Source organism: Suncus etruscus, chromosome 12, assembly GCF_024139225.1.
Source record: "Suncus etruscus isolate mSunEtr1 chromosome 12, mSunEtr1.pri.cur, whole genome shotgun sequence".
Lineage (NCBI taxonomy): Eukaryota > Metazoa > Chordata > Mammalia > Eulipotyphla > Soricidae > Suncus > Suncus etruscus.
In genome coordinates, this window is record NC_064859.1 from 68,731,710 (window position 1) to 68,757,720 (window position 26,011).

At 43.4% G+C, this 26,011-nt stretch overlaps 1 protein-coding gene across 2 annotated transcripts in view; it reads left to right on the forward strand.

Moving 5' to 3' along the window:
- The window catches only part of COLEC11 (collectin subfamily member 11), a 45,361-nt gene extending 19,585 nt beyond the window's left edge, over positions 1 to 25,776 (forward strand). Inside the window, exons 3-6 of one of the 2 annotated variants that reach the window (XM_049784873.1) lie at positions 17,268 to 17,339; positions 20,367 to 20,420; positions 24,933 to 25,028; positions 25,168 to 25,776. In XM_049784873.1, the coding sequence (XP_049640830.1) occupies positions 17,268 to 17,339; positions 20,367 to 20,420; positions 24,933 to 25,028; positions 25,168 to 25,577 (632 nt within the window). In that variant the 3' untranslated portion in view covers positions 25,578 to 25,776. The remainder of the gene's footprint in view (positions 1 to 17,267; positions 17,340 to 20,366; positions 20,421 to 24,932; positions 25,029 to 25,167) is intronic. The other variant, XM_049784874.1, reaches the window with a different exon arrangement.
- The last annotated feature ends 235 nt before the right edge of the window (positions 25,777 to 26,011 follow it).

Below are 26,011 nucleotides of genomic sequence, written 5' to 3' on the forward strand. Positions count from 1 at the left end.
TTTCTAGCAGTGCTGTGGGGACCATATCAGTTGTTGGGAACTATACCCAGGTCAGCTGTATGCAAAGCAAGAACTTATCTACTGTGCTATTTTCCCAGAACTTAAAAAACATTTTTGAGGGGCCAGGCCATGGTGCAAAGAGCTGTAGCCCATTTTGTATGTAGGAGTCTAGGGTTCAATCGCTAGCACTGCAAAATCTCTCAGACATCACTGGGAGAGAAAGACCTCTGAACATCAAGATATTGCTCTATATTTTCTTCTTTTCATGTAACCACATATCTTTGGCAGAATTAGAGGTTATTTTCATTTTCATTTTAAAAATTATTTTGTTTTTGGCCACACCCAAGCAGGACTCATTACTTACTCCTGGCTTTGAGCTAAGGGATCACTCCTGGTGGTCTCAGGGGACTATATAGGTGCTAGGGTTTGAAACCAGATTGGCTGCCTGTAAGACAGGCTTTACTGGTTATACTATTTTCCAGTCCCAAGAAATTTTACTCATTTTTTTTTGGTTTTTCGGGCCACACCCATTTGATGCTCAGGGGTTACTCCTGGCTAAGCACTCAGAAATTGCCCCTGGCTTGGGGGGACCATATGGGATGCTGGGGATCAAACCTCAGTCCTTCCTTGGCTAGCGCTTGCAAGGCAGACACCTTACCTCTAGTGCCACCTCGCCGGCCCCAAAATGCTTTTTTTAGGGTGGGGCACACAGTTTGATGCTCAGGGGTTACTCCTGGCTAAGTGCTTAGAAATTGCCCCTGGCTTGGGGGGACCATATGGGACGGTGGGGGATCGAACCTTGGTCCTTCTTTGGCTAGCGCTTGCAAGGCAGACACCTTACCTCTAGCGCCCCAGTTTTACTCATTTGTAATGTAATGACTTGGAATTTCTTGGTGTGAATTCATCATACTTTAACTGCTCCTATTGGGAGATTTACATTTTCCTAGGAGCTTGCTGCAGTGAATATCCTACATGTCATTAAAAAATGTGTATGAGCATAGCTTGAAGGTGAATTCTTAGCAATGAAATTGCAGCATCAAAATGCAAGTGCATTTGGTAGGTATTTCCCTCCACAAGGATTGAATCAATCTACTTTCTACAGCTCTGCACAAAGATACCACTGCATCTTAGAAACTTAAAGGTAGTGAAAAAACAATTTTACTTTACTACTCTTTATTGTGAATAAGTTGAATAATTATCTTTCTTTTCTTTATTTATTTTTTTTTTTTGTTTTGTTTTGGTTTTTGGGTCACACCTGGCAATGCTCAGGGGTTATTCCTGGCTCTATGCTCAGAAATCACCCCCGGCAGGCTCGGGGGACCATATGGGATGCCGGGATTTGAACCAGCGACCTTCCACATGTAAGGCAAAAACGCCTTACCGCTGTGCTATCTCTCCGGCCCTGAATAATTATCTTTCTTGTGTTTAAAAATCATATCTGAGAAGTCCCCGGCTCGGGTACATTTTCTGACATGTGACTGCTGGGAGCCATTTTTTTTTTGACTCCACAAGACCAAAAGACAGATTGAAGCTGTGCTCTGGATTTTACCCCCTTCCCCAGACTATTTCAAAAGACTTAAAGGGGATATGTATATCTCCTTGGAATATTTTCAGTCAACCCTGACTCTCTGTTTTTTCATATTTAATTTCATATTCTTTTCATATATAGCTAAAACATACCCTACAAAGTAATGTTTTTGCCATTTGGATTACCAAATGTGTCTTGGCATTGTTCTGCTATGGTCTATTTTGTTTGACATTCTTTTTGCCTCTTGGATTTGTAGAGAAACCTCTTTTCCAAGGGTGGGGAAGTTCTCTGCTATCATCTTCCTCACTAATTGTTCTTTTTCCCCCCGTTTTCTTCCCCTTCTGGAATTCCTATAATTCGGAGATTATATCTCCTATCTTTGTTCATTAAGTACCTTACATTTTCTTCCAGGATTTTGTCTCTCCTTTCTTTTTTGACTTCTTGACTTTTTTTTTTTTTTTTGTCACACCTGGCAGTGCTTAGGTTACTAAGCCAGGTTACTCCTGGCTTTATGCTCAGAAATCACTCCTGGCAAGCTTAGGGGACTATATGGGATACCTGGATTTGAACCACTGACCTTCTGCATGCAAGGCAAATGCCTTACCTCCATGCTATCTCTCCAGCCTCCTTTTTATTTTTTTCTGTCTTTTTTGACTTCTTTACCCCAGTTGGCTTGTAATTTGTCTTCAAGTAAGTCTATGTGATTCTCGACCTGTGTAATTCTATTATAGCTCACTAACATCCTTTTTAGTTCTTTCAGTTCCATTTGTATGTATTCTCTTATCTTCTAAAAGAGTTCTTCTTTGAGTTGGTTGAATTATTCATCTATAGATTTATTAATTTTGCAGGTTAGTGACTCCTTGATTTCCATTGCTAAACCATTAAGTATTGATTTTAGGTCCTCATCTATAAGGTTCAGGTAGTTGGGTGGACTTGGAGATTTGCGAGGATTTCTCTCCATATCAGTGATGTCTTTTTTTGTTTTTGTTTTTGGACCACACCCGGCAATGCTCAGGGGTTACTCCTGGCTATCTGCTCAGAAATAGCTCCTGGCAGGCACAGGGGACCATATGGGATGCCGGGATTCAAACCAACCACCTTAGGTCTTGGGTCGGCTGCTTGCAAGGCAAACACCACTGTGGTATCGCTCCGGCCCCAGTAGATGTCTATTTTAGCTTCCCCATTGAACTTTTCATTTAGTGGTTTGGAGTGCTGGTTTTCTCAGGGTGTTGAAAGAAGTGCTAGATTCAATTTGTCAGGAAGTCTGTGATATAAGTTGAAATGACTTCTCTCTGACACACTAGCATACATGTGGTTTAGGAAAATGAGGACTGATGGGAAGGAAGGATGGATGGATGCTGGGAACAACCCCCAAAAACAGCCCAGTTGCATTTGGTGGAAGGGATTAAGGAGTCAGGTTCCCTATTCCCTTCCCAGCACCAACCTGGCTGTACCCAAAGGGTAGATGAACAGTGATGGTACTGGAACACAGGAGACTGAGGGAAGGCTGGAGAGGAGAGGAGGCGCCATTTGCTCAAACTTGGTAGAAGGGATTAGGACTGGAGCCTCCCTGTTCCCCACCCAGACACTCATTACCCTCCTTTGGGTAATTTTTATTTCACAATAAGGAAATGAATGTATTTTCTAGATCATAAATATTAAATATTATTCTAGATCATAAATTTTCATGACCCATACTCTCTTCCACACTGATTTCTTTCATTTTGTTTTTTTTTTTTTTTTTTTTGGGGGGCCACACCTGGTGACACTCAGGGGTTACTCCTGGCTATGCAATCAGATGTCGCTCCTGGCTTGGGGGACCATATGGGACACTGGGGGATCAAACCGCGGTCCGTCCTAGGCTACGCTGGCAAGGCAGACACCTTACCTCTAGCGCCACTGCATCGGCTCCCACACTGATTTCTTATCTTTTTGATAATAGCCATTCTCTCAGGTATGAGCTGATACCTCCTTGTGATTTTGGTTTGTATATACATCAGTTCATATGCCTTGATTATCAGTATCTTTGAAGACGTGGCTACTTAAATTCTCTATTTTTATCGTTTTTTTAATTTTTTTTTTAGTTTTTGGACCATACCTTGGATCACTCAGAAGTTGCTCCCACCAGCAGTGAATAAGAGTTCCTTTCTCCCCATATCTAAACTAGCACTGGTTGTTCTTATCCATTGTGATGTGTACCAGTTTTTATAATGTGAGATGATATCTCAATGCTGTTTTGCTTCTCCCTGATTGTTAGTGACGTGGAACATTTTTTCATGGTCCTTTTGGCCATCTGTATTTTTTCTTGAGGAAATGTCTTTATTTTTTCTCCCCATTTTTGGGTGGGAATAGATGTTTTTCTTGTTAAGTTCTTTCAGTACCTTGTATATCTTAGATATTAACTCCTTATCAGATGGGTTTTGGGTGAATAGTTTTTCCCATTCTGTGGGTAGCTTTTGTATCCTAGGCACTGTTTCCTTTGAAGTGCAGAAGCTTCTCAGTGTAATGTAGTCCCATTTGTTTATCTTTGCTTCCACCTGCCTGGACAGTGGTATTTCCTCCTTGAAGATGCCTTCAGTTTCAGTGCCAAGGAGTGTGGTTTAACATATGCAAATCAACCAATGTAATACACCATATATATATTTTTTTTTTTTTTGGTTTTTGGGCCACACCCGTTTGACGCTCAGGGGTTACTCCTGGCTATGCGCTCAGAAATCGCCCCTGGCTTGGGGAGACCATATGGGACGCCGGGGGATCGAACCGCGGTCCGTCCTACGCTAGCGCTTGTAAGGCAGACACCTTACCTCTAGCGCCACCTTCCCGGCCCCGTAATACACCATATTAATAAAATAAAACAATTATATGAGGTCTAGAGGAACCCCAGTTTGGTTTGCCTCATGCTACCTCAGTTCTGTTTCTACCTCTAATGACCCAGAAATCTGCCTGTGGGTCAGCTTCACAGTGATGGCTGTGCTGAAAGAATCTGGGCCTCAGATGGCCTTGAAGAAATTCACTTGGCTACCTTGATCGTTGACCTTCCAGGAATTTTCCAGCGTAGAATGAATGGTCTCCTTTCTGTTCTCCAAACTCTTCCCTGTATCCCCTACCCCATTTCCATCGAAGCATCTAGCTCAGACTCTTGTGTTTAGCTAAGTGCAGCAATGTCACAGTTACACTGCTCCCTGGTGTTTAACTGCTAATGTCTATTGTTTCCAGAAGATTCTCTGCTCTAGGCAAGACATACAGACAACACTAAAAGTTTCAGAAAGTGGGGATTAGGGATATGGAATAGGGACATGTTCTGTTTTAACATTCTGTCAAAGTTTTGGTTCCAAGGTAAATGCAACATGACCCAGTTCCCATTAACTTTTTCAATGGGGTGAATTGAGGTTTATATACAAGGGTGTCAGAAATTCTGGGAATGAGAGTGGGTATTTGGCAAAAAGCCCAGTTAATCAACCACTCTCCTACCTCACAGCACTGGGATGAATTGTTGTCCCCCTGTGATTAGATTAGCACAATTGATATTGCTTTATATTGTGACCCTTAGTCACCAGGCTTGAGTTTCTTCTGGTTTATTCTAGATAAAGTTCCTGTTTGGGTACCACATTGGCATCAAGCTCATAGTAGTGATTTTTAAGGACACTCAGAGGATGCTAGTTTCATTTCATTTCAACTCTCATGAGTTTGAGCTCTTTCAAGCTTCCTCTATCATTCTGGCACATATTTTCTCTTCACCTGCAGGAGGGCTCCCCTTTTGGATGACTTCAAAGTTTTTTTCATAAGTGGACAAAGATCCACTTCTTTCTCTTGACAGACAAGTGCTTGGAAAAGTTTTCTTCAGACCTCCATTCCTCTTTTCACATCATACACAAAGTATTCTGAGGGGCAGGCAAGCAACCTGTAGTATTTGACAATGTGGATCTAGGTCCTCACCTCTGCTGGGCATCTGACCCCACCAGTCTAGTTTGGACGTCACTACTTCCCATGAAAACTAGAGCAACCTTTCCTAGGAGTAGGCACCATCTCCTTACCGTATTTTCCGGCACCGTATAAGACTACCCCCTTATTTTGCAGTTAAAGCATAGGTTTAGGCCTATATTCACTGTATAAGACAGAACGTTCCTGTGCTGCAACTGTATGTACCACAGTGAGCCAATCACAACAAGCAAAGGTTCAAAGGTTATACTGTAATAGACTTTCTCTCTGACTCTGGCCAATCTGAGCAGGCTTTTGACAGTGTAGATTCGGGTCCAGAACATTGTCTAATTTGCATGCATAGAAAGCCTGCTTGGATTGGCTGAGTTAGAGAGGCCGTCTGAGCAGCCTTGCAATGATTGGTGCAGGATCGAGTTGGAAAATACCTTTTGTGGCAATATTCAGACAATTTTCATTTAGCGGCATATTGAAACATTTTTCGGGATATACTCGGCGTATAGGACGAACCCCGATTTTCGGTTGACTTTTTTTTTGTTTGTTTCAAAATACGGTATTTTCCAGGTTGGACTCCTTCGAAATCCTCCTCTGGGCTAATTCTCCTCTGAGAATTCTCCTCTGAGCATCTCCAGAGTAAGGAGCACATAAATGCTCCTGCCTGCAACCTCTCTATGTGGTGCTGCAAGGCCTTGTTCTGCAAGGAACCTTGGACTGCACATACTGCAGTCCCAGTGACTCCATCCTCTGTTACTATGCTCAGGTCTTTGGGCTAATGCTCCCCAATACCCCTCCCTTTTGATCATTAGCCCTCCCAGGAATGATTCCTCCCTTTTTTGATTTTTATTTTTTGGGTCACATCTGGCCATGCTCAGGGGTTACTCCCAGCTTTGTACTCGGTTTATTCCTGGTGGGTTATAGGGACTATATGGGCTGATGAGAATTGAATTTAATTCAGCTGGATGCAAGACAAGTGCCCTATCCACTGTTTTATTTCTCTGGCCCCAGTATTGGAACCTCCTATGAGGCTGTAACCCATATACCTGTATTTCACCTTGAATTCACACATCATCTCTCTTTTCTCTTTCTCCCCAAACCTTTTCTCCATTGATAAAAATACAACACCTAAAAAAAAAAAAATACAACACCTATTTCACTAGGGCAGAATATTTTACATTTTAGACAGCAGAAAATATAATATCCATGTATACAATATATATATTATATGCATTCAAATATTGCTTACTCAAGGGGATGTTATCTGAAAGGTATTTCCTTAGGCGATTTTATAAACTGGCTCTGGAAGAATACATTTATACTCATATAGAAGGCGTAAAGATCGGTACAATAGTACAACTGGTAGGATATTTGCCTTGTATCCAGCTAAATTGGGTTCAATCCTCTGTATCCCATATGGTCTCCCAAACACAACTTGGGTTCAATCCCTGACATTTTTAAAAATATGGTCCCCTGAGCAATACCAGGAATAATCCCTGAGCACAGGGATTCCCTGAGAACCAGAAGTAAGTCCTGATTTATGCTGGTCCCAAACCACCCTCCACAAAGTTACAAATTATCTCACATCTAGGCTGCTTATAAGGACCACTCTTATGTATGTGGATTTTACATAACCCATGGCTGTATTTTACACACACAGCAGATGGTGTAAATTAAGTTAAATTGTGTGATACATGTGGTAAATAACATATTATTATTTGGTGAATAACCTATAAAGGTAGCTTTGAACTCTCAAGATGCCAGAAGATACCAGTGAGTTACTGCATTTGCAAATCTCAAATGCATTTTTTACCCTTTATGTTATAGTGGAAACCACATATGACATAGAGTATGTTTCTTTTTCTAGGCCACTTCACCTTTGAGGTTTTTGAAAGGTGCAGAGAAAACCTCAGAATTTAGATTTAGGAAAATCTGATTTAGGAAAATCTATCAGCTATTGACAGCTTATGTTTCTTTGAGATTCTCATAGTGACATCCTCTTTTGTTTTGTTTTGGTTTTGGTTTTTGGGTCACACCCTGCAGTGCTCAGGGGTTACTACTGGCTCTATGCTCAGAAATCGCTCCTGACAGGCTCAGGGGACCATATGGGATGCCTGGATTTGAACCAATGACCTTCTGCATGAAAGGCAAATGCTTTACCTCCATACTATCTCTCTGACCCCATGACAGGCTCTTTATGGCATGTCATGAAAGGTGTGAGGGAGCAAGGCCAGACTGTGGCCCCCTATGCTCATGTCTTTTGACATCTGAGCTCCCTACACACCCATGGCATGGTCATCATGGGATTGATTCTAGGAGTTGTTTCTGTTTTGGAGCCAAACCTGTCTAAACTCATTCCTGGAAGTGCTTGGGAAACCAATGGTGTTGGGACTCAAACCAAGGCCTTCTTATGCAAAACTCAGTCTTTGGAGCTTCCTCTCTGAATCCTTCTTATAAGACAGGTCACTTGGAAGACCACAATCTCAATTAATTAGTTAAAAAGGAGCTTGAAATTAAACATCTTCAAAGATGATGGAATTCTGTAGTTGATCCGCCCTGCTGGCTGTCCAAGAACCCAGTATACATGCAGATATTTCTTCCCCAGGGTCTAGAGACAGGTGGAGAGCTGAGGCTTCCAGCCATGCCAAGCTGGCTTTATCCCCTATTATTTACTGACCAGAAGGCTTCATACTGCAGTGCTAGCCACTGTGGTTGCACAGGAACCAGCTGGGGCTCTGGTGAAAGGCAGCAGCACTTGTTTGGGAGGGCAGCCCGTGCTGTGGCGCACCAGGGAGGTGCTGATCTTGCGATGCTGCCTGGGGTCTGGCTGCAGGTCAGGACACTCCCTTTGGGATCTCTTTCCACCTCAGCTTCGATGAAATGCAAGCTGTACCTAATGTGGAGCCCCCTCATTGGCCGATTTTCCATGTCTGGGGAAAGGGGCGTCTCTGGTCTGTTGGTGGGCAACAACCCTGCAGGGCAGGGAACTCAGACAGCTGCAGGAAAAAGTGCTCATGCTGACTGATTGCCTTTTCTAAAATAACAAGGATTAGTCAATGGGTCCAGCAGGAACCTCCTGCTGCCTTTGGTCTTTTATTGAAGTAAGAATCATTTCTAGTCTACACAGCTGTGTGGAAATAGCAGAGTTGGCTGTGCTGACATAATCTGCTAAAAGTGTGTCAAGCTCACTCTCTAGGCCTCTCATCTTGGACCTGCAGCTCAGATAAGAGCACAGACCCCTCTGGCATAACGGGGTGGAGGGCAAGCTTGGGTCGTTGGTGGCTTTCGGCTCTGGGACATGTACATTATTCGCCATTAAAAATCGCTGAGGAAGCTGAATTCCAAGTGCTCTTTTTGCCCCCTCTCCTCTTCAAAGGGCTGTGTGAGATCTTCATTAAAATTAATAAGAGTTATCTGCCTGCCACGAGCTGTTCCATCTGTAGTGCATGTGTAGAGGGCAGATGAATGTCCACTTGCTTGTCACTCTGGGATAGGATTGAGAAAAAGCTTACAATACCATTTTCTTTTGGGGTATTGCTGTAGAGCTCTTAAAATTTAGAGGGGTAGCTCTTAAAATTTAAAATTGTGACTGGTCATTTCCAATGATCTCACATAATCACAGGCAGATTGTTTGCTTCCTCAGAAAGCTTCTTATTCACTCGCTTCCAGAGCTTCAGGGTTGTGTGTGTGTGTGTGTGTGTGTGTGTGTGTGTGTGTTTGTGTCCACCCTACCTTTCTGCCCAATGCTTAATATCCAAGAACTGTCTGCAAGTTAAAAAAAAAAAAAAAACCTCAGCGACTTAAACAATCTTGGGTTAATCTAAAATAGTTGATCACCTCAGGGGATCTTCAGGCTTTTCACCTTCACTTTCTCTACAAACCCCCAATGATAGGCTCTCCCCACTGAAAACAATAGCCCACCTAGGATGTAGGTCTTTGTTCAGATCTATGTGAAGGCAGTTGGAGTTCAAATTCAATTTGTACTCACCAACTTTATACTCCCAAGTTCTGTTCTTAGCAATGCATGGATATGCACATGTGTGTATAAAGAGACTATGTGTTTGTGTGCATGTAATCCTGCAGGTACACATGGTCTATGGGCACACACAAATGCATACATACTGTTAAAAGTGTGCAAAACCCTAATGATGTATGGCACATGTGATGTACATCTGTGTACACACATATACACACACATGTGCCATGCATACATAGGTGCATGCATATACATACATACATAATGATGTATATAGTAATGTGAACGCCATATCTTCTGTTTGTATATATGTTTATAAGCATAGAGGCACATACCTGTGTACATACATGTAGAAACCCACACATTTCTGAAAACACGTACATGCATGTAAGATACACGTACAGGTTCATATGCATGCTCACACATTTGTGTATGTTCATAAATGTATAGGTGGGCCTGTAAGCTTTGCTTGGGTGCTACATGGAGTCATGGGTGTGTGCATATGTACAAACATGTGCATTGTTTGGATCATGAGTTCATTGTCCAGCACCAGCATGGCCCACAGCAGGTAGCTCTCACTTTGCTCAGTCACAGCAGGCTGTTCCAGGTGAGAAGTGTGTGTGGAGGAGCCCTGGCTCCTCTGGTTGATATTTTCTGTTCAGTCCAAACCAGCTATCCCCAATGCCCAGCCATTCTCCACAGAGGCCCTCTGAATACTGTTAGCATAAGACATATTACCTAGCTTTCTCACATTTCAGGGTCTGTGGAGCGGGGTCTGGTTGTGGAGGCTGTGGGTTAGGGTAGAAGACTGGGAGGGGATAGGACATGTAATGTTACCTGCAGCTAGATAGCTTCCCTGCCAGCTGGAGCTCTCGGCCTGTAGACACAGTCTTGTCTTCCTGGAAATCTATATCTCACCTGCAGTGCCAGGTTCTTAGCAGCACAGCCTCTTGTTGCTATTGGCTCTGTGGGCACTTCTGTGATGCTATAAAGCCTAGATATGTGCCCCACAGGTGAGGTACGGGGTGAGGGGCCTTCATTATTATGACTCAGCTGAGGCACTGAACACCATGATCTCACATAGCCTTTATGGTGAGATCCTCCTTCTGTGCACAAGAGACCCAGACACAGAGACCCAGGCACTGTAGAGGCAGAGCCAGAGGTTGCTCCAGGATGCTTTTTCCCATGCCTGGACTACATGGAGGTGGAGGAGCCTCTGTCCTGATGCTAATTGTGTGTAAGATTTTTTTGGTCAGCAGTGTCTACAGCTCTCAGAACTTGCTAGAAACACCCACCCTAGATATGCTGAGACCACTGGCATGGCTCTGCTTTCTGCTTTATACCAGATCCCCAAAGATCTCTGCTGCCCCAGTTGCAAACTGGTCCCTCCTAAGTCATCTGTACTTGCTCCTAGCCAGAACAAGGCTCATTGTCCCCTCTGGCCTCACTAATCCTACTCTATGAGTGGTTGCCCTTCTTGCCGGGCATTCAATTTCCCCATCTGTGCCAGGGCTCCCAGGACCCACTATGGCAGGGATCAGGCCCCACTCTGTGTGGACAGAAGCTGGGCTCAGTACTCTGCCAGGGAGTGGCGCCAAGTGTCAGCAATAACCTTGAATTAAGTGTGAATGTTTGGCTGGGCCATTTAGAGGTGGGCCAAGAGCCAAGTCTCTTCATCACCCCCAGGTTATAACTTATTTACAACAGCAGGATGTGTGCTAGACTCTTACTGTGTGCTTCAGCTGATGAAACGATTCGCTCATTAATCATCTGTTAGGTGGCAAAGCACTTCCCCAAGTAGGTTTCCATCGCAGGTGTTTCCCCTCCAGGGACGATCTCAAGCCTCATCACCCCTTCCTGTCTGCTCCTCACTCCTTCTTCTTGTCTGCTGGGGACTGCAGAGGGGAAGTGGGTCTTGTTTTCAGTATGTCTCTGCCAAGATTTCAGGGAGAAATTAACCTAAAGGCTCGTGGCAGTCTCTCTACCTCTTTCCTACCCTTTTCTGGATGAAATCATCTTCATAAACAGTTGGTAAGACTCAGTGTTGGGGCCACACTTGTTAAGGCGGTCTCCTGTTATGTGCCACTCTTCTGGGCAGGCACATTCCTTGGACAGGATTTTTGGTTTCTGTTTCTCAGGCTCTGGTAACTCTACCCCTTTCCAATGAGAACCCAGATGGTCCTTGTAATGGGACCATCCACCAGCCCCTGAAGCAGAGGTGCATCCATAGGTATATCTGGATTTGTGTGTCCAGATGAAGATGTAGATGTGGATGCTTTTGATGTCTCTTCCTGCCTAAGCACAATTCTATTTTTAAAAATTTAATTTTTAGGAGCTAGAGCAATGGCACAGCAGTAGGGCATTTGCCTTGCATGTGGATGACCCCGGATGGATTACGGTTTGATCCCCAGCATCCCATATGGTCCCCCAAACCACGGGCAATTTCTGAGTGCATATCCAGGAATAACCCCTGAGCATCACTGGGTGTGGCCCCCCAAAGAAATCCCCCAATATTTAATTATTTTAGTCATTGTGATTTACAGTACTGCCACTGGTAGGGTTTAATGCATATGTTTCAAAACTACCCCTTCTCCAACTTTCTATCTCCCTCCATCATAGTTTCATGGTCTCCTCTTTGTTTCTCCATCATGGCAAGTTTAGTTTTGTAGGCCTGTTACAGAATCTGTTGTTTTGGGTCATTTATTCCCTTATTATGCTTCTTCCTTTCCCACATTTGAGAGCAATTATTCTATATCTATCCCTCACCTGGATGATTTTACTAAGCATGTTACCCTTCAGTTCCATCCACACAGCAGCAGATTGCATGATTTTGTCCTTTCTTATAGCCAAGTAGTATTCATATAACATAGTTTCTTTATACAGTATCTAATCTTGGACACTGGAGTTGTTTCCAAAATCTTACTATTGTAAACAGTGATGCAAAAAACACAGAAGCACAACTGTCTGTAGTTTCAAAATGTAAGAAAAAGAAAGAAACCTGTTACATCAAAAAATGAGAAGAGATGAGCAGAAACTGCCTCAAGGAAGAGAGACAACCAAGCAGTATATGAAAAGTTGCTCTGTGTCACTGATCTTTAGAGGAAGGTAAATCAAACAGCAAGGAGATATCACCTGCTACCAGTGACTACCACTGAGCACCAAAGAAATAATGGAAACAAGTTAAAGTGCCTTAGATTTTGTGGGGGGAGTATAAGCATAAGAGAAGCATATAATTCCTGAGTTTATCTGAACAATTCTTCAGAAACTCAACAAACTTTTCCAGCACCACAAGCCCACAACAAGCCCCAGCAAGGAGCTGCTTTAGAATGAGGGAACTGGAAAGCTAAGCTTTCCAGAAAAGAACGAAAGGAGGTTGTCTTTTGTTATGCAGGTCTGAAAACTCTACTAGCAGTGTCTGCATTTCTGGGAGCAATGATATTTTTTTCATAAATCCACTTTGCAAAGGTGCAGAAACTCAAATCATTTCTGAGCTTCAGATAGGGGGGCTGCATATGGAGTAGGGAAAAGGGAGCGTGCTTCATTCACCCTGAGCAATCATGGCAAAACCCACAAACTGGGGACTTTAAGCAGCAGACATTGATTTCTCATATACGGAGACAGAAAGCCAGATGAGAGTGCCTGCAGTTAGGGTTCTGGTGAGGTCGCGTTTCTGAGTTTGCACTTGGCTTCCTTCTCACTGTGGGAGAAGGGAGAACCTCAGACTGGTCAAAGCTGGTGATGGAGACAAGAGCAGCTCATTTACAGCTACCACCACACACTCTGGACCCTTTTGTGCCACTTTCACAACAGGTTTACAGGCAGGGTCTCACTCAGGGTCTCTTCTTTCTTGCCTCTTTCCATTTCTGTGCTTTACTCTGCCCATCTCACCTCAGTGAGTCCCTTATCATTGGGGTTCCTGTAACCTGCTATCCAGAGAGTGGCTCTGCCCATGTTTTGCAGTTTCTCCGCAAATGGATGTTGGGTAACTTAATCTCCTCCTCTCTGTGCAAGCTGCTCTGGCTTTTTACTTTACTTCTCCCCAAGTACCTCAGGCCTCTATTAGTGTTTCCTTTCATGACTGTGACTCTCAGGGGCCACTGAGGCCTGCTGGGATTCTTTTCTCTGGGTCACATAGTCCCTATCACGTTGATGCTCTCATAGTCTCCATCCTGAATCCTGTGTCCATGGCATTCTGAACTTCTTCCACTGGTGTCCTATGGCATTGACATTTCTACTTGCTTCTCCTTAGAAATGTCATTCTGTCATTCATTTTTGCTGTCTCACCCTCCTGCATGCAACCTAATGCCTAAAGTTCACATTTCTGGGATGTGGGTTTTTTATTTAAATATTCTTTTCTTTTTGTTGTTTGTTTTTGGGCCACACCCGGTGATGCTCAGGGGTTACTCTTGGCTATGTTCTCAAAAATTGCTCCTGGCTTGGGGGACCATATAGGACGCCGGGGATGGAACTGCTGTCCCTTCCTAAGTTAGCGTGGGCAAGACGGATGCCTTACTGCTTGAGCCACTGCTCTGGCCCCATTTAGTCATTGCTTGCATCTCAGACTTGTCTGCTGCTGAACCACATCAATCGTATCTTCGTCCTCCATTTCCAACTGTGCAGGTATGTCTGTTTTATTGATTGGCTGCCTGTCAGATTGGAATCTGATCTGTCTCATTGACAAATCCTGTCATTCACAATAGGCTTTCTTTAGTTTACTAAGTGGTGTGTGCTTCTTATTTATTTATTTTTTTTTGGTTTTTGGGCCACACCCGTTTGACACTCAGGGGTTACTCCTGGCTATGCACTCAGAAATCGCCCCTGGCTTGGGGGGTACCATATGGGACACCAGGAGATCGAACCACAGTCCGTCCTATGCTAGCGCTTGCAAGGCAGACACCTTACATCTAGCGCCACCTTCCCGGCCCCTCTTATTCTTTTTTTTTTTGTTTGTTTTTGGGCCACACCCGGCGGTGCTCAGGGGTTACTCCTGGCTGTCTGCTCAGAAATAGCTCCTGGCAGGCACGGGGGACCATATGGGACACCGGGATTCGAACCAACAACCTTAGGTCCTGGATTGGCTGCTTGCAAGGCAAACACCGCTGTGCTATCTCTCCGGGCCCCCCTCTTATTCTTAAACGGCACCACAGAACCATTCTGACCTGCCACCTTCAAATTAATATGATCATTGTTTTTGGTCTTGACACCTTCCTTGGGTTTTTCATCAACCAGGGTGAGAGTACAAAATTTCCTCAGTGGCTGCTTTACAAAAGACTGGTCAGGGTCACACAGAACGAACACCTAGATAAAGGCCATTCTTGCAGGAGTGAATGGATAGCTTAGGTACTGCATTTCTCTGATGACCAGTGTTAATGAGCATTTTTTACTTTGTTTTTAGGCAATATCCTTCAGGGATTCTGAAGTCAGTAATCCTAGCAGTACTTGGGGACTATAGGGCAGGGGTCTCAAACTCGTGGCCTGTGGGCTATTTGTGGCCCTCCAAACAACATTTTGTGGCCCTGCCCCAGAGGAATCTTTTTTGTTTTGTTTTGTTTTGTTTTAGTTGTTTGAGTCACACTCCCAAATGTTCAAGGCTTACTACTGACTTTGCACTCAAGGATCACCCCGACTTTGCCTCCTGCGGCCCCGAGGCAAATTGAGTTTGAGACCCCTGCTAGGGGATGCCAGGGATTGAACTGGGTCTGCTGCATGCTAGATTATACCTTGGGTATTATCTAGCACTAAATGAGCATTTCTTCTCATATCTTGACAATCATCTGTGTATAAATTTTTTTGGAGAAATTTCTGTTCATTTGAAACTGTTGTTTTCTTATTGCTGAATTCTGTGCATTCTTATGTCTATCTATAGATATCTTATGTAAGTTCCTTTTCTTTTTTTTTTTATAATATCTTTATTTAAGCACCTTGATTACAGACATGATTGTAGTTGGGTTTCAACCATATAAAGAACATCCCTCTTCATCTATATATAAGCTCTTTTTCTGATACACAAAGGGTAAATATTTTTTCTTGCTTTATTTTAGTATAGTTTCTTCTGTTGTGCTTTTTAGTTTGATGTTATCCTGTTTTCTTAATTATTACTGTTTTTAGAGCCACGTCTGGCAATGCTCAGGCTTAATCCTTGTCTTTTGCTCAGGGAACACTCCTGGTGGGGATTGGGAGGCATATGTAGTGCTAAGGGTCAAATCTGGGTTGTCCATGTGCAAGTCAAGTACCATTCTCTCTATGTTCATTTGCTGTTTGCTGGCTTGGTTTGAGGGTCTCTGATGATTGTCAGTGGAAAAATAGGAGTAAGGCGCAAGCTAAAACACTTTGTGAGAGAAAAACTGGGTTGAGAAAATTCTTGCACTGATTAGATAACTGCCAATGGGATTCCACTGCTGAGAGTAAAGAGTTCTGTGGGATTTGGGGGTGTAATGAGGGATTGTGCAGGGACAAGAGAGCAGAACAGGACTGGTAATCTGTACTGATGGCCAAGTGTTACTGGGTCTCTGATGGAGAACTGTCATACAAAACAACTATGAGGAAGCATCCTGGAACTGTCTTTCTCGCTACCTCTTTTTCCTTCCCTCCAGTTTTAGTTTTAGAAGTTTCACTATCTCTCTGAATGGGTATCCCTCTCTGTCATATCTATACCTTCAAATGCATAAGAGAGGAGACCCAGTGTCAATGGGCATACAGCTGGGTTTGGGCTCAGCCACGTAGCAGTCTGTTTATCTTGGTCTACAGAGCAGTGATTACGTACTTTGGTTGGGGCCAGAAAGGAGTAATACCTGATAAGGCTGGGATGAAGGAAAGATCAATTCTCCTTTTCTCACATAATCATAGAGTAGAAGGTATTTGTGTGAGGACATGAGAATATACTATTCAGCTTTGTTTTGCTGTAAGTGTAACTTTCAGGGGAGGCATGTCTGCTGTGGAAAGTATGTCTGCAAGTGACTATTAAAAAGCTCTCTAATATTAATGTTATATTTCATCTTGATTAAACAGCTGTCATTTTTTAAAATTATTTAAAGACCATGCCTCACAGAGTTGACATAGTTGATCATAATAAATTTGTTTCCAGGTAAGTGGGATCAAAATTATTAAAAAAAGAAAAAACAACAACAAAAAAAGAAATAAAAAGAATACAACAAGAAAATTTGTGAAAATTGTACCTCAAAATGAAGTCATTAAGTTATTCTCAGAAGATTTAGTAAGTTCTTGTTGCTAGTTGATTATTTTGTTGCTTCGTTGGCTTCTGAACATTAGGTGACTTCAGTTACACATTGGTGTCTAAATTGGTGTATTCTTAATGTGATATTTAAAAAATGACAATATTTAAAAACTTGGAGTTGTCTCATAGCCACAAATGCATCTATGTGGTACAGGAATTCCAAGTACTATTGCTAATACTGTAGTTTTGTGGAACATGTTTTTGGCTGCCAGGCCTTCTGGAAGTACAAGTAGGCTGGGGAAGGATGCCCACACTTACTCTAAAAAAAGTTCTGAAGATGCCAGCTGAAATACTGGCATTCCTGGAATTTTGGTCTATTTGTGTCTCTGCAGAGAGCCATAGATAAAAAGTAAAGCAAGACCATTAGCAAAGTGGCAATAGTGGGTGATAGGTGCAGCTGGTGTGGCATGGCTTCATAAGGACGGGGACTTGGCCCATCTTTCCTCCTGAGATTGCCAGCTTTCAACAGCTATTTCAATAGACATTTATTTTTACTGTCCTCCAAGATGAGTATTAGTCTTGTGCATACATGTGTATTACACAGGAGGCATTACTTATATATTTCTGTGCATCAACCATGATCTTATTATTTTCTACAGGAGACGTGGGTGACAAAGGACAGAAAGGCAACATAGGTCGCCATGGAAAAATTGGTCCGATTGGTTCTAAAGGTATTTGCAATACTCTTCCTGCTTCACATTTACTACCAGAATTTTAGCCTCTTGGATTAACTGAAAATTAAATGGTGCTAGAGTTATCTTGCTGACTTTTGTGTGCTGGACACATGAGAGATTCTGACTCAGTGACTGTATTGAGGAGCCCATCAGTTTGCTGTTGTTTGCCCTTGGAGGTTGAAGAGAAGGATGCATATTCCTCATTTTTGCAGGATCTGTGCTTTCCTAACTATAATGAAACTACTTGCAATCTCTGGGTAAGAAGAAATTCTGGAAACACTGCAACCTCCAGTCCTGGTGTCAGACGTGTAAAACTCTCATGGTTCTCAGTAAAAAGGAGGCACAAGGGAGCAAGAGCCGGTGTGAAGGCAGAAATATGAGTGACAATTTGCCCGCCCTTGCTAAACTTATCCTTCCCATGACCTAACTTGACCTGTACAGTTGTGGGCAGAGCAGAATATGGCACCTAGGGTTTTTTGGGGACAAGCTCTTCCCCTTTTCCAGGTCAGCAAAGCTTTTCTAAGCCTTGGCCTATCTACACATATGCTGGGCTTTAGAGAGAATGTAGCAGGATGAAGAAAGCATGGTGCTTCCAGACTTTGAGCTGCCAGTGAAGTCAGGAAGGTCACCCTACAGTTCCATCATGGTCACGAGAAAAGGGAGTTGGAAGCTAAGGAGAGTTAGAGACTGGAAAAACAGTGGTACTTGAAGGACCAAGAGAGGAGTGACAGTGGTCTTCTCAGTGGTTAGCTCTTTGGTCTTGTTAATCTGCCTCAGAGGCTTGAATTGTGAATGACTTTGGCTGGTTTGTTCTGTTTTGTGGTCGTGGACCTTCTTCTTGCTTGCCCTTCACACCTAACACCAGTTGCAGCCATTCTGCACTGGAAGGGGACTTTGGCTCTTGGAATTAGGGATAACTAGTTCAGAATCATTTGTCTTCCTGCAAATCTATGAGAGGTACCTGCCATGGACAACTGAGTCACTAAAAGCCACACAGACATGCATGCACAGTGTAAAAAGCAATCAGTGTGTTTAGAAAACTTAAAACTATTTATATAAAAACATTAGTCACATCAAAGCTTCCACTAAAAGAGTGCATTCAGTGGCATTAGGTACATTTGCAATATACCTGTAACTCAGCTATTTCCAACATTTTTACATTATCTTTTTTTTTTTTTTTGGTTTTTGGGCCACACCCTGTGACGCTCAGGGGTTACTCCTGGCTATGCGCTCAGAAGTTGCTCCTGGCTTCTTGGGGGACCATATGGGACGCCGGGGGATCGAACCGCGGTCCGTCCTAGGCTAGCGCAGGCAAGGCAGGCACCTTACCTCCAGCGCCACCGCCCGGCCCCATTAAGGAAAAACTTTTCTCATGAAATATTAGCTCCCAGTTACCTCTGCCCTGTCCCTGATAATCCCAATGCACATTCTTTCCCAATGAATTTGTTTATTGTAGAAATGTTATATAGAAGAAATGATATAAAATTTTTCCTTTTAATTCTGGAAGTTCACTTAACATAATAGTTTCATGTTTCATCTATGCTGTAGCATGCATAAAATTTTCTTCCTTTTGGAGTATGAGTAATAATTCATTTTATGGAGAGAGCATGTTTCATTTATTAATTGATTTGTCGATGACCTTTGGATCATGTTTGCCTTCATAGCCACTGTGTAGAATGCAGTGGATACCAATACACATCTAGGGATGTACGTGCTTTTTAATATATCACATGTGTGCAGGATAAATTTCAACGTACCACCAAGGGACAACTTGCCAAGAAGGCCCTAATTTGGCTAAGATCACTTGATTTGCTTCATCTCTGAGGCTGTCTTGTTGGCTCTCTGTCAAGCTGAACTTTCAGTCACTTTCAGCCCCCCCCCCCCCCCCCCCCCGTGTTGAGAAAAGAGCACAAAGGAATCAGTTGGTTGGAGAGCGCCAAGCTCTTTCCTTCCCTGAGCAATGTCAAGATGAATCTCCAGATGGAGGAGTCACGGCGCCTCATGGGCTTATGCCAGCTGAGACACAGGTTCCTTCAGGGAGAAGGAAAATAATGTTTTAGGAATATTCATGTGAATTTAATATAAATATTCACTATCTAATTTTAGAGTCGCTAGAGAGCTTTGTTGCCATGATTTTGGCAAGGGGGGTTATAAAACCCCCGGTTTTATAAGTAAAAAGAAAGGGAGGGGCAGAGTAGCTCAGGGTTGATACCCAATCTTATGGTGCTCGTGATCTACTGGAACCCTGAGCCAGCTGTCAGAGAGGTGACAGGTTTACCATGACAGGATTACCAATATGCTTTACTCTTGCATTGACTTCTGACATCCACTGCAGCCTGCTATCACTTGTTCCATCTGAATTTTCCTGCTGCAATAAGGGACAAGTAGATAACGAGTATGAGATTTAGCCACTTGCTTCATTATGATGTTAAGGATTCTTGAGATGAAAATGGCAGTGTTCCATGAAACCTCTGGGATTTTCTAGAGTGGACCCAAGAATTCTTTTGATAATATGTAAAACCTTGGGTGGTGTGTGTGTGTGTGTGTGTGTGTGTGTGTGTGTGTGTGCTTCATATCATATAGAATCTGAATAACTTCTGTAGATTACAACTCCCCTAGGTTCATGGCAAAAATAGAGTCTGGGGGAATTCCATTACATATAAGAGAAATAATACCATTAGCTTTGACTTTGTTTTAAAAGGTGCAATTAACCATGCCTTATGGTGCTAAGGGAACTTAGTCCAGGATCTGGCACATGTAAATAAGTGTGCTCTATCACTTGAGCCATATTCCTGGATATATATTTTTGTTTTGTGATGCTCAGGAATTATTGAGCAGCTTTGCTCTTAGGAATCACTCAAGGGACTAACCATATGGGATGCTGGAAATTGAACCCAGGTCAATTGCATGCAAAGTTAGATCTCTACCTATTGTACTATTTCTCCCCCTCCATTGACATTTTTGAATGCGTGAGACCTGTTGAACTGTTGCTGTATGACTCACTTTTCATAATTTTTTTTGTAGGCGAAAAAGGAGATTCTGGTGACATAGGGCCCCCTGGCCCTAATGGAGAACCAGGTATGGCTTAAGAAGTTCTAGGGTTTCTTTTCCTTCTCTTTGTGAAACGAGGTAGCCTTGACTCACACAACTGTGTATGTTTCAGGAGCACTTCTTCATATTCTTCAAAAATAAGTTCTTATTCCACATCCTAAGCCAAAGCACAGACTTTCTTCTACAATTGTCCGTTGAGGCCTCTCTACCCTTGGTGTCTGCAGTTCCAGGGTTTTAAAAACATGTATTAAAGTGACTTTCAAAAGGAAATGGGAATTAGAAAATAAAGAAATCTGCAACTAGCTTGAAATATCATGGTGACATGCAAGTGATGTGGACTATCTCTGCCCTCAGAGTTTCTAACAGGCCATGTCAATGTTTGGTTGCCTCTTACCTGAATATTTTCATGTCCTTCTGAGTCCTGTAGTCTGTCTGGTCGCCATCAGTCAGTTTGCACATAATTTGATATACTTGTCCTGACCATGCTGTCTTGTTTTCTACCATATTTCTGGGTTCTACAGGATGCCTCTTTACGCGTCACTAAATTTTTCAGAAAAGCATACAAGCACTCTGGGATTTTCTTCATGAAGCAGGTTTCTTCATCTAACTCCCTAAGATTCTGGTTCATCCCAGGGTACAGGCTAACCTCTCTGCTGATCACCTCTTACTGTGCTGAGGGAAGCCCACTGCATGACTTATGCTCAGCTGTGGTCTTTAATTTTTTTGCCTTATCTTTTCTTTCTTTCTTTTTTTTTTTTTGATTTATATGTATAAAATTCTTCCCCAGTGCAACATTCCCATGACCAATATCCCAAATGTCCTTCCTCCCCACGCCACACTGGCCTTACTCTAGACAGGCTTTCTACTTCCCTCATTCAGTCACATTTTATTATGATAGTCCTCAGTGTAATTATTTCTGTGACTGCACTAAACAATCCCTGTGGTGAGCTTCATGTCAGGAGCTGGACCCTCCAGTCCTCCTCTATTTTGTCTCTGAGAATCATTACACAAATGTTTTTCATTTTTCTCAAAACCCATAGATGAGTGAGACCATTCTGTGTTTATTTCTCTCCTTCTGACTTATTTCATTCAGCACAATAGATTGCATATACATCCATGTATAGGAAAATGTCATGACTTCATCTCTTCTGATGGGTGCATAATATTCCATTGTGTATATGTACCATAGTTTCTTTAACCATTCATCTATTGAGGGGCATCTAGGCTGTTTCCAGAGTCTGGCTATTGTAAACAATGCTGCAATGAATATAAGTGTGAGAAAGGGATTTTTTGTATTGTATTTTTGTGTTCCTAGGATATATCCCTAGGAGTGATATAGCTGGATCATATGGGAGCTTAACTTCCAGCTTTTGGAGAACTCTCCGTATCGCTTTCCACAAAGGTTGGACCAGACGGCATTCCCACCAGCAGTAAATAAGAGTTCCTTTCTCTCCACATCCCTGCCAGCACTGCTTGTTCTCATTCTTTCTTATGTGTGCCAATCTCTGTGGCATGAGATGGTACCTCATAGTTGTTTTGATTTGCATCTCCCTGACGACTAGTGATATGGAGCATTTTTTCATGTGCCTTTTAGCCATTTGTATTTCTTTTTTTTTCAAAGTGTCTGTCCATTTCTTCCCCCCATTTTTTTGATAGGGTTAAATGTTCTTTTTTCTTGTAAAGTTCTGTCAGTGCCTTGTATATTTTGGATATTAACCCCTTATCTGATGAGTATTGGGTGAATAGTTTCTCCTACTCAGTGGGTGGTTCTTGTATTCTGGGCACTATTTCCTTTGAGGTGCAGAAGTTTCTCACCGTTATTTTTATAGTGGTACTTGCCTGTGGCTTTCACTTCTTTGACCATGTGGCTGCAGCTTCCTTCACTCCCCAGTCTTTAAGTCACAATCTCATCCAAGGTGGTCCTCAGTCCAGCCCCACAGATCCACCTGTCTAATACGCCCTTTTACAGGGGTTGTGTAGCCTCGCATCCGACTCACAGGGTGCCCTCATCCTCTTGCTCACACCCTCTCTTCCCATATCCACTTTATCCCAGTGCAAACTTCTTTTCAAGCATATTGCCAGGCAGTTTTGCTGCCTCCTGCTATTGTCTGGGACAATGACCCAGCACATGTGACCTCTGAAATACATACCACCTGGACTGACTTGCCATATACTTCCCCACCCAAAGCCTCTAAGAGTAAGAATATGGAAACAACTCAGACATATATCAAGGCTGGTTAAGTGACCCATTGAGGGGGATCAGACAGTAGAGTGGAGAGAGCAAGGCAAATCTTTCTGGTTCCAAGATACATCAGCATTAAGGATGGTGAGGAGAGAGAGAAAAGAGAGAGAGAGAGAGAGAGAGAGAGAGAGAGAGAGAGAGGAGACAGAGAGAGAGTTATGGGTTAAGCATTTCACTGAACTATATTTAATCCCCAGCACCACATGGTTCCTGGGTACATCCAAGAGTGACCACCCCAAGCAAAGAACCATGAGGAGCCCCTGAGAACCACTGGGTATCACTCAAAAGATGGGTAATTGATACTAGGTGAGGTAGAAGACATGGTGTTATTTGCATAAATTGACTATAACAGCCAGACCCCACATTTCTTTTCCACTTAGAACACATCAGCACTGCAGTCTTGTTGAAAGCCATCTTGTTCCCAGCCACTAGTGTGTCTGTAGAGCTGTCTGCATCCCAGGGTTGCAGTCACTCATCTCTCAAAGACATGCCACTTTTCCCTTTGTGCCCATTTATCTTTTTTTTTTTTTTTTTTTTGGTTTTTGGGTCACACCCAGCGGTGCTCAGGGGTTACTCCTGGCTGTCTGCTCAGAAATAGCTCTTGACAGGCATGGGGGACCACATGGGACACCGGGATTTGAACCAACCACCTTTGGTCCTGGATCGGCTGCTTGCAAGGCAAACGCCGCTGTGCTATCTCTCCGGGCCCGCCCATTTATCTTAGTCATTTCTTTCAGAAGCAGTTTCCCTCAGAGAAAGTCCTGACCCTGGGAATTAGGAAGAAAAGAGAGACATTTGGTGTCTGAATAAAAAGTCCAAAAGGTCTGAAGGAGGAGGGACGGCTGCATGACAAACACTGTCACTGGAACTCTGGCACAGGATGGAAAGCAACATTTCCTGGTGGGGGACCAGAGGGTTGGGCAACACTAGGGCCATGACAGGGGGCACAGTGCCAAAGGAAACCACTGCAAATGGGACTGGTGAGGTCCACTCAGGTCTCAAATTGTGACAGGAAGACAAGAGTGAGAAGAAAAGACCTCTTCTCACTAGAGGAATTGCTCTGCAAGGCTTCCATACCTCAAACCTCAGCAGTCATTCATCCTATTATCCAAGAAAGATTTCCCACATTTTCTATCACAAAGCAGTGTTCTGAAATCTTCCCAAAATGTGTCTGGCTTCTTGCTCCTCTGATACCCTTCACCTGGGTCTCTCAGAATTGCTTTTATCAGGGTCTCCATTTCTTTCCCCCATTTCTGTTCCGATTCTGTTGCTGCTGAGATGATGGGTCCTTTAACAGCCCTTCTGTAGCACACCCAAGTAGATTGTGTCCTTGCTCATAACTGCTGTTTCTAGCTTCATTTTATCCAGTAGGTACTTGACTGTCTCTTCCAATCCTTCTTGCTCACCCATACACAAAGATCATGGAGTTCCCTTGGTTCCACACCCATTGTTTTGATTTCTTTCCATCCAGGGAGGACTGTTCACCTCCTCTCTCACCCAGCACCACAACTGGCTCTAATGACAGCCATATTATCTTGGAGCTATGGAAATATTTTTGCATGGCTTTTTCTACCTCCAGGATGAACTTCTTATCGTCCATCACTCCCTCCTGGGCCTGTGAGGTCTGCTTGTTGCAGGTCATTTATAGGGGAGGCTGTGGACAGGCTGAAATAAAGTCCTACTTGCATTTTTTGTTTTTGTTTTTTTGTTTTTGGGTTACACCTGGCAGCGCTCAGGGGTTACTCCTGGCTCTATGCTCAGAAATCGACCCTGGCAGGCACAGGGGACCATATGGGTTGCCGGGATTCAAACCGCCGTTCTTCTGCATAAAAGGCAAACACCTTACCTCTATGCTATCTCTCCGGTCCTCCTACTTGCATTTTCATCCGAGTTTGTTTGAGCTCAGTACATAATGTGGGCTTTTAGAATATTGGTGGTGGGAATGTTGCACTGGTGAAGGGGAGGAGGTGTTCTTTTTATGACTGAAACCCAACTATAAACATATTTGTAATCATCGTGCTTACATAAAGTAAATATATTTAAATACATATTATTTAAAATTTACTATTAAAAATAGAAGATTTTAACTTTTAGATTTAATTTTTAGAGTAGAAGGGAAGGTGCCAATGACTTCTGTCTGCCTCAGAATGGTTATTTAGACTAATAATAAATGCATTTTGTTATTAATACCGTAGAGTGGGTGAGAGAAGAGGGAATCATAAATTAGTTTAGGATGACCAGCGAGATGGACCTGAACTCTTCTGAGCTTCCCAAAGCAATCCACTCTGTTTCTGCAGGCATCCCGTGCGAATGCAGCCAACTCAGGAAGGCCATCGGGGAGATGGACAACCAGGTCACCCAACTGACCACCGAATTAAAATTCATAAAAAATGGTATGTCTTCGATGCTTTCCCTTATCTATCCCCTGTGTCACCCCATCCCCTCCGCTCACCCTCCGCGCGTCTGTGCGTTCTTTTCATGCGTGCAGATGCCCCGAGTTTGATTACAGAAACGTGAGTGCTCACTTTTCAGCACTGCCCTCCCCCGCAGCTGTAGCCGGCGTGCAAGAGACGGAAACTAAGATCTACCTGCTGGTGAAGGAGGAGAAGAGGTACCTGGACGCACAGCTAGCATGCCAGGGCCGTGGGGGCACCCTGGCCATGCCCAAGGATGAGGCTGCCAATGGCCTCATGGCCTCCTACATCACACAGGCCGGCCTGGCACGCGTCTTCATTGGCATCAATGACCTGGAGAGAGAGGGCACCTTCGTCTACGCAGACCGCTCCCCCATGCAGACCTTCAACAAGTGGCGTACCGGGGAGCCCAACAATGCCTATGACGAGGAGGACTGCGTGGAGATGGTGGCCTCGGGGGGCTGGAACGACGTTGCCTGCCACATCACTATGCACTTCATGTGTGAGTTTGACAAAGAGCATGTGTGAGTGAGTTGAGCCTGCCGGGCCTGGTCTTTGCCATCCCTGCAGTCGTGACCGTCCATCGAGACCTCCATGGACTTGAGACTTTGTTCCAGTGTGTTGACCTGAGAACACAGGTTTCTTCATTCAAAGTCATTTCCCCCACTCCGAACCTCTGGAGCAAGGCAAATGTTTGGTGGGGTGTCGTTTTGGGAGAAATTGTTTTATGACTTGTAACCAAAAATGTGCATTATGTAAGCATCACATGGAATTGCTCTTGCCTTTGTCCAAAGTATAAAATAAGTGCTTTAGATATTCTATAGTTAATGAGAAAAAAAAATGGTAGTGAGATCTTAACTGACTAGTCGCTTTGAAAATTTTAAATGAACAAGCCCCACCTTACTGTAACCTCTGTAAATTGTATTAAAACATATTTTTATTGTTATCTAAACAGAAGTGGT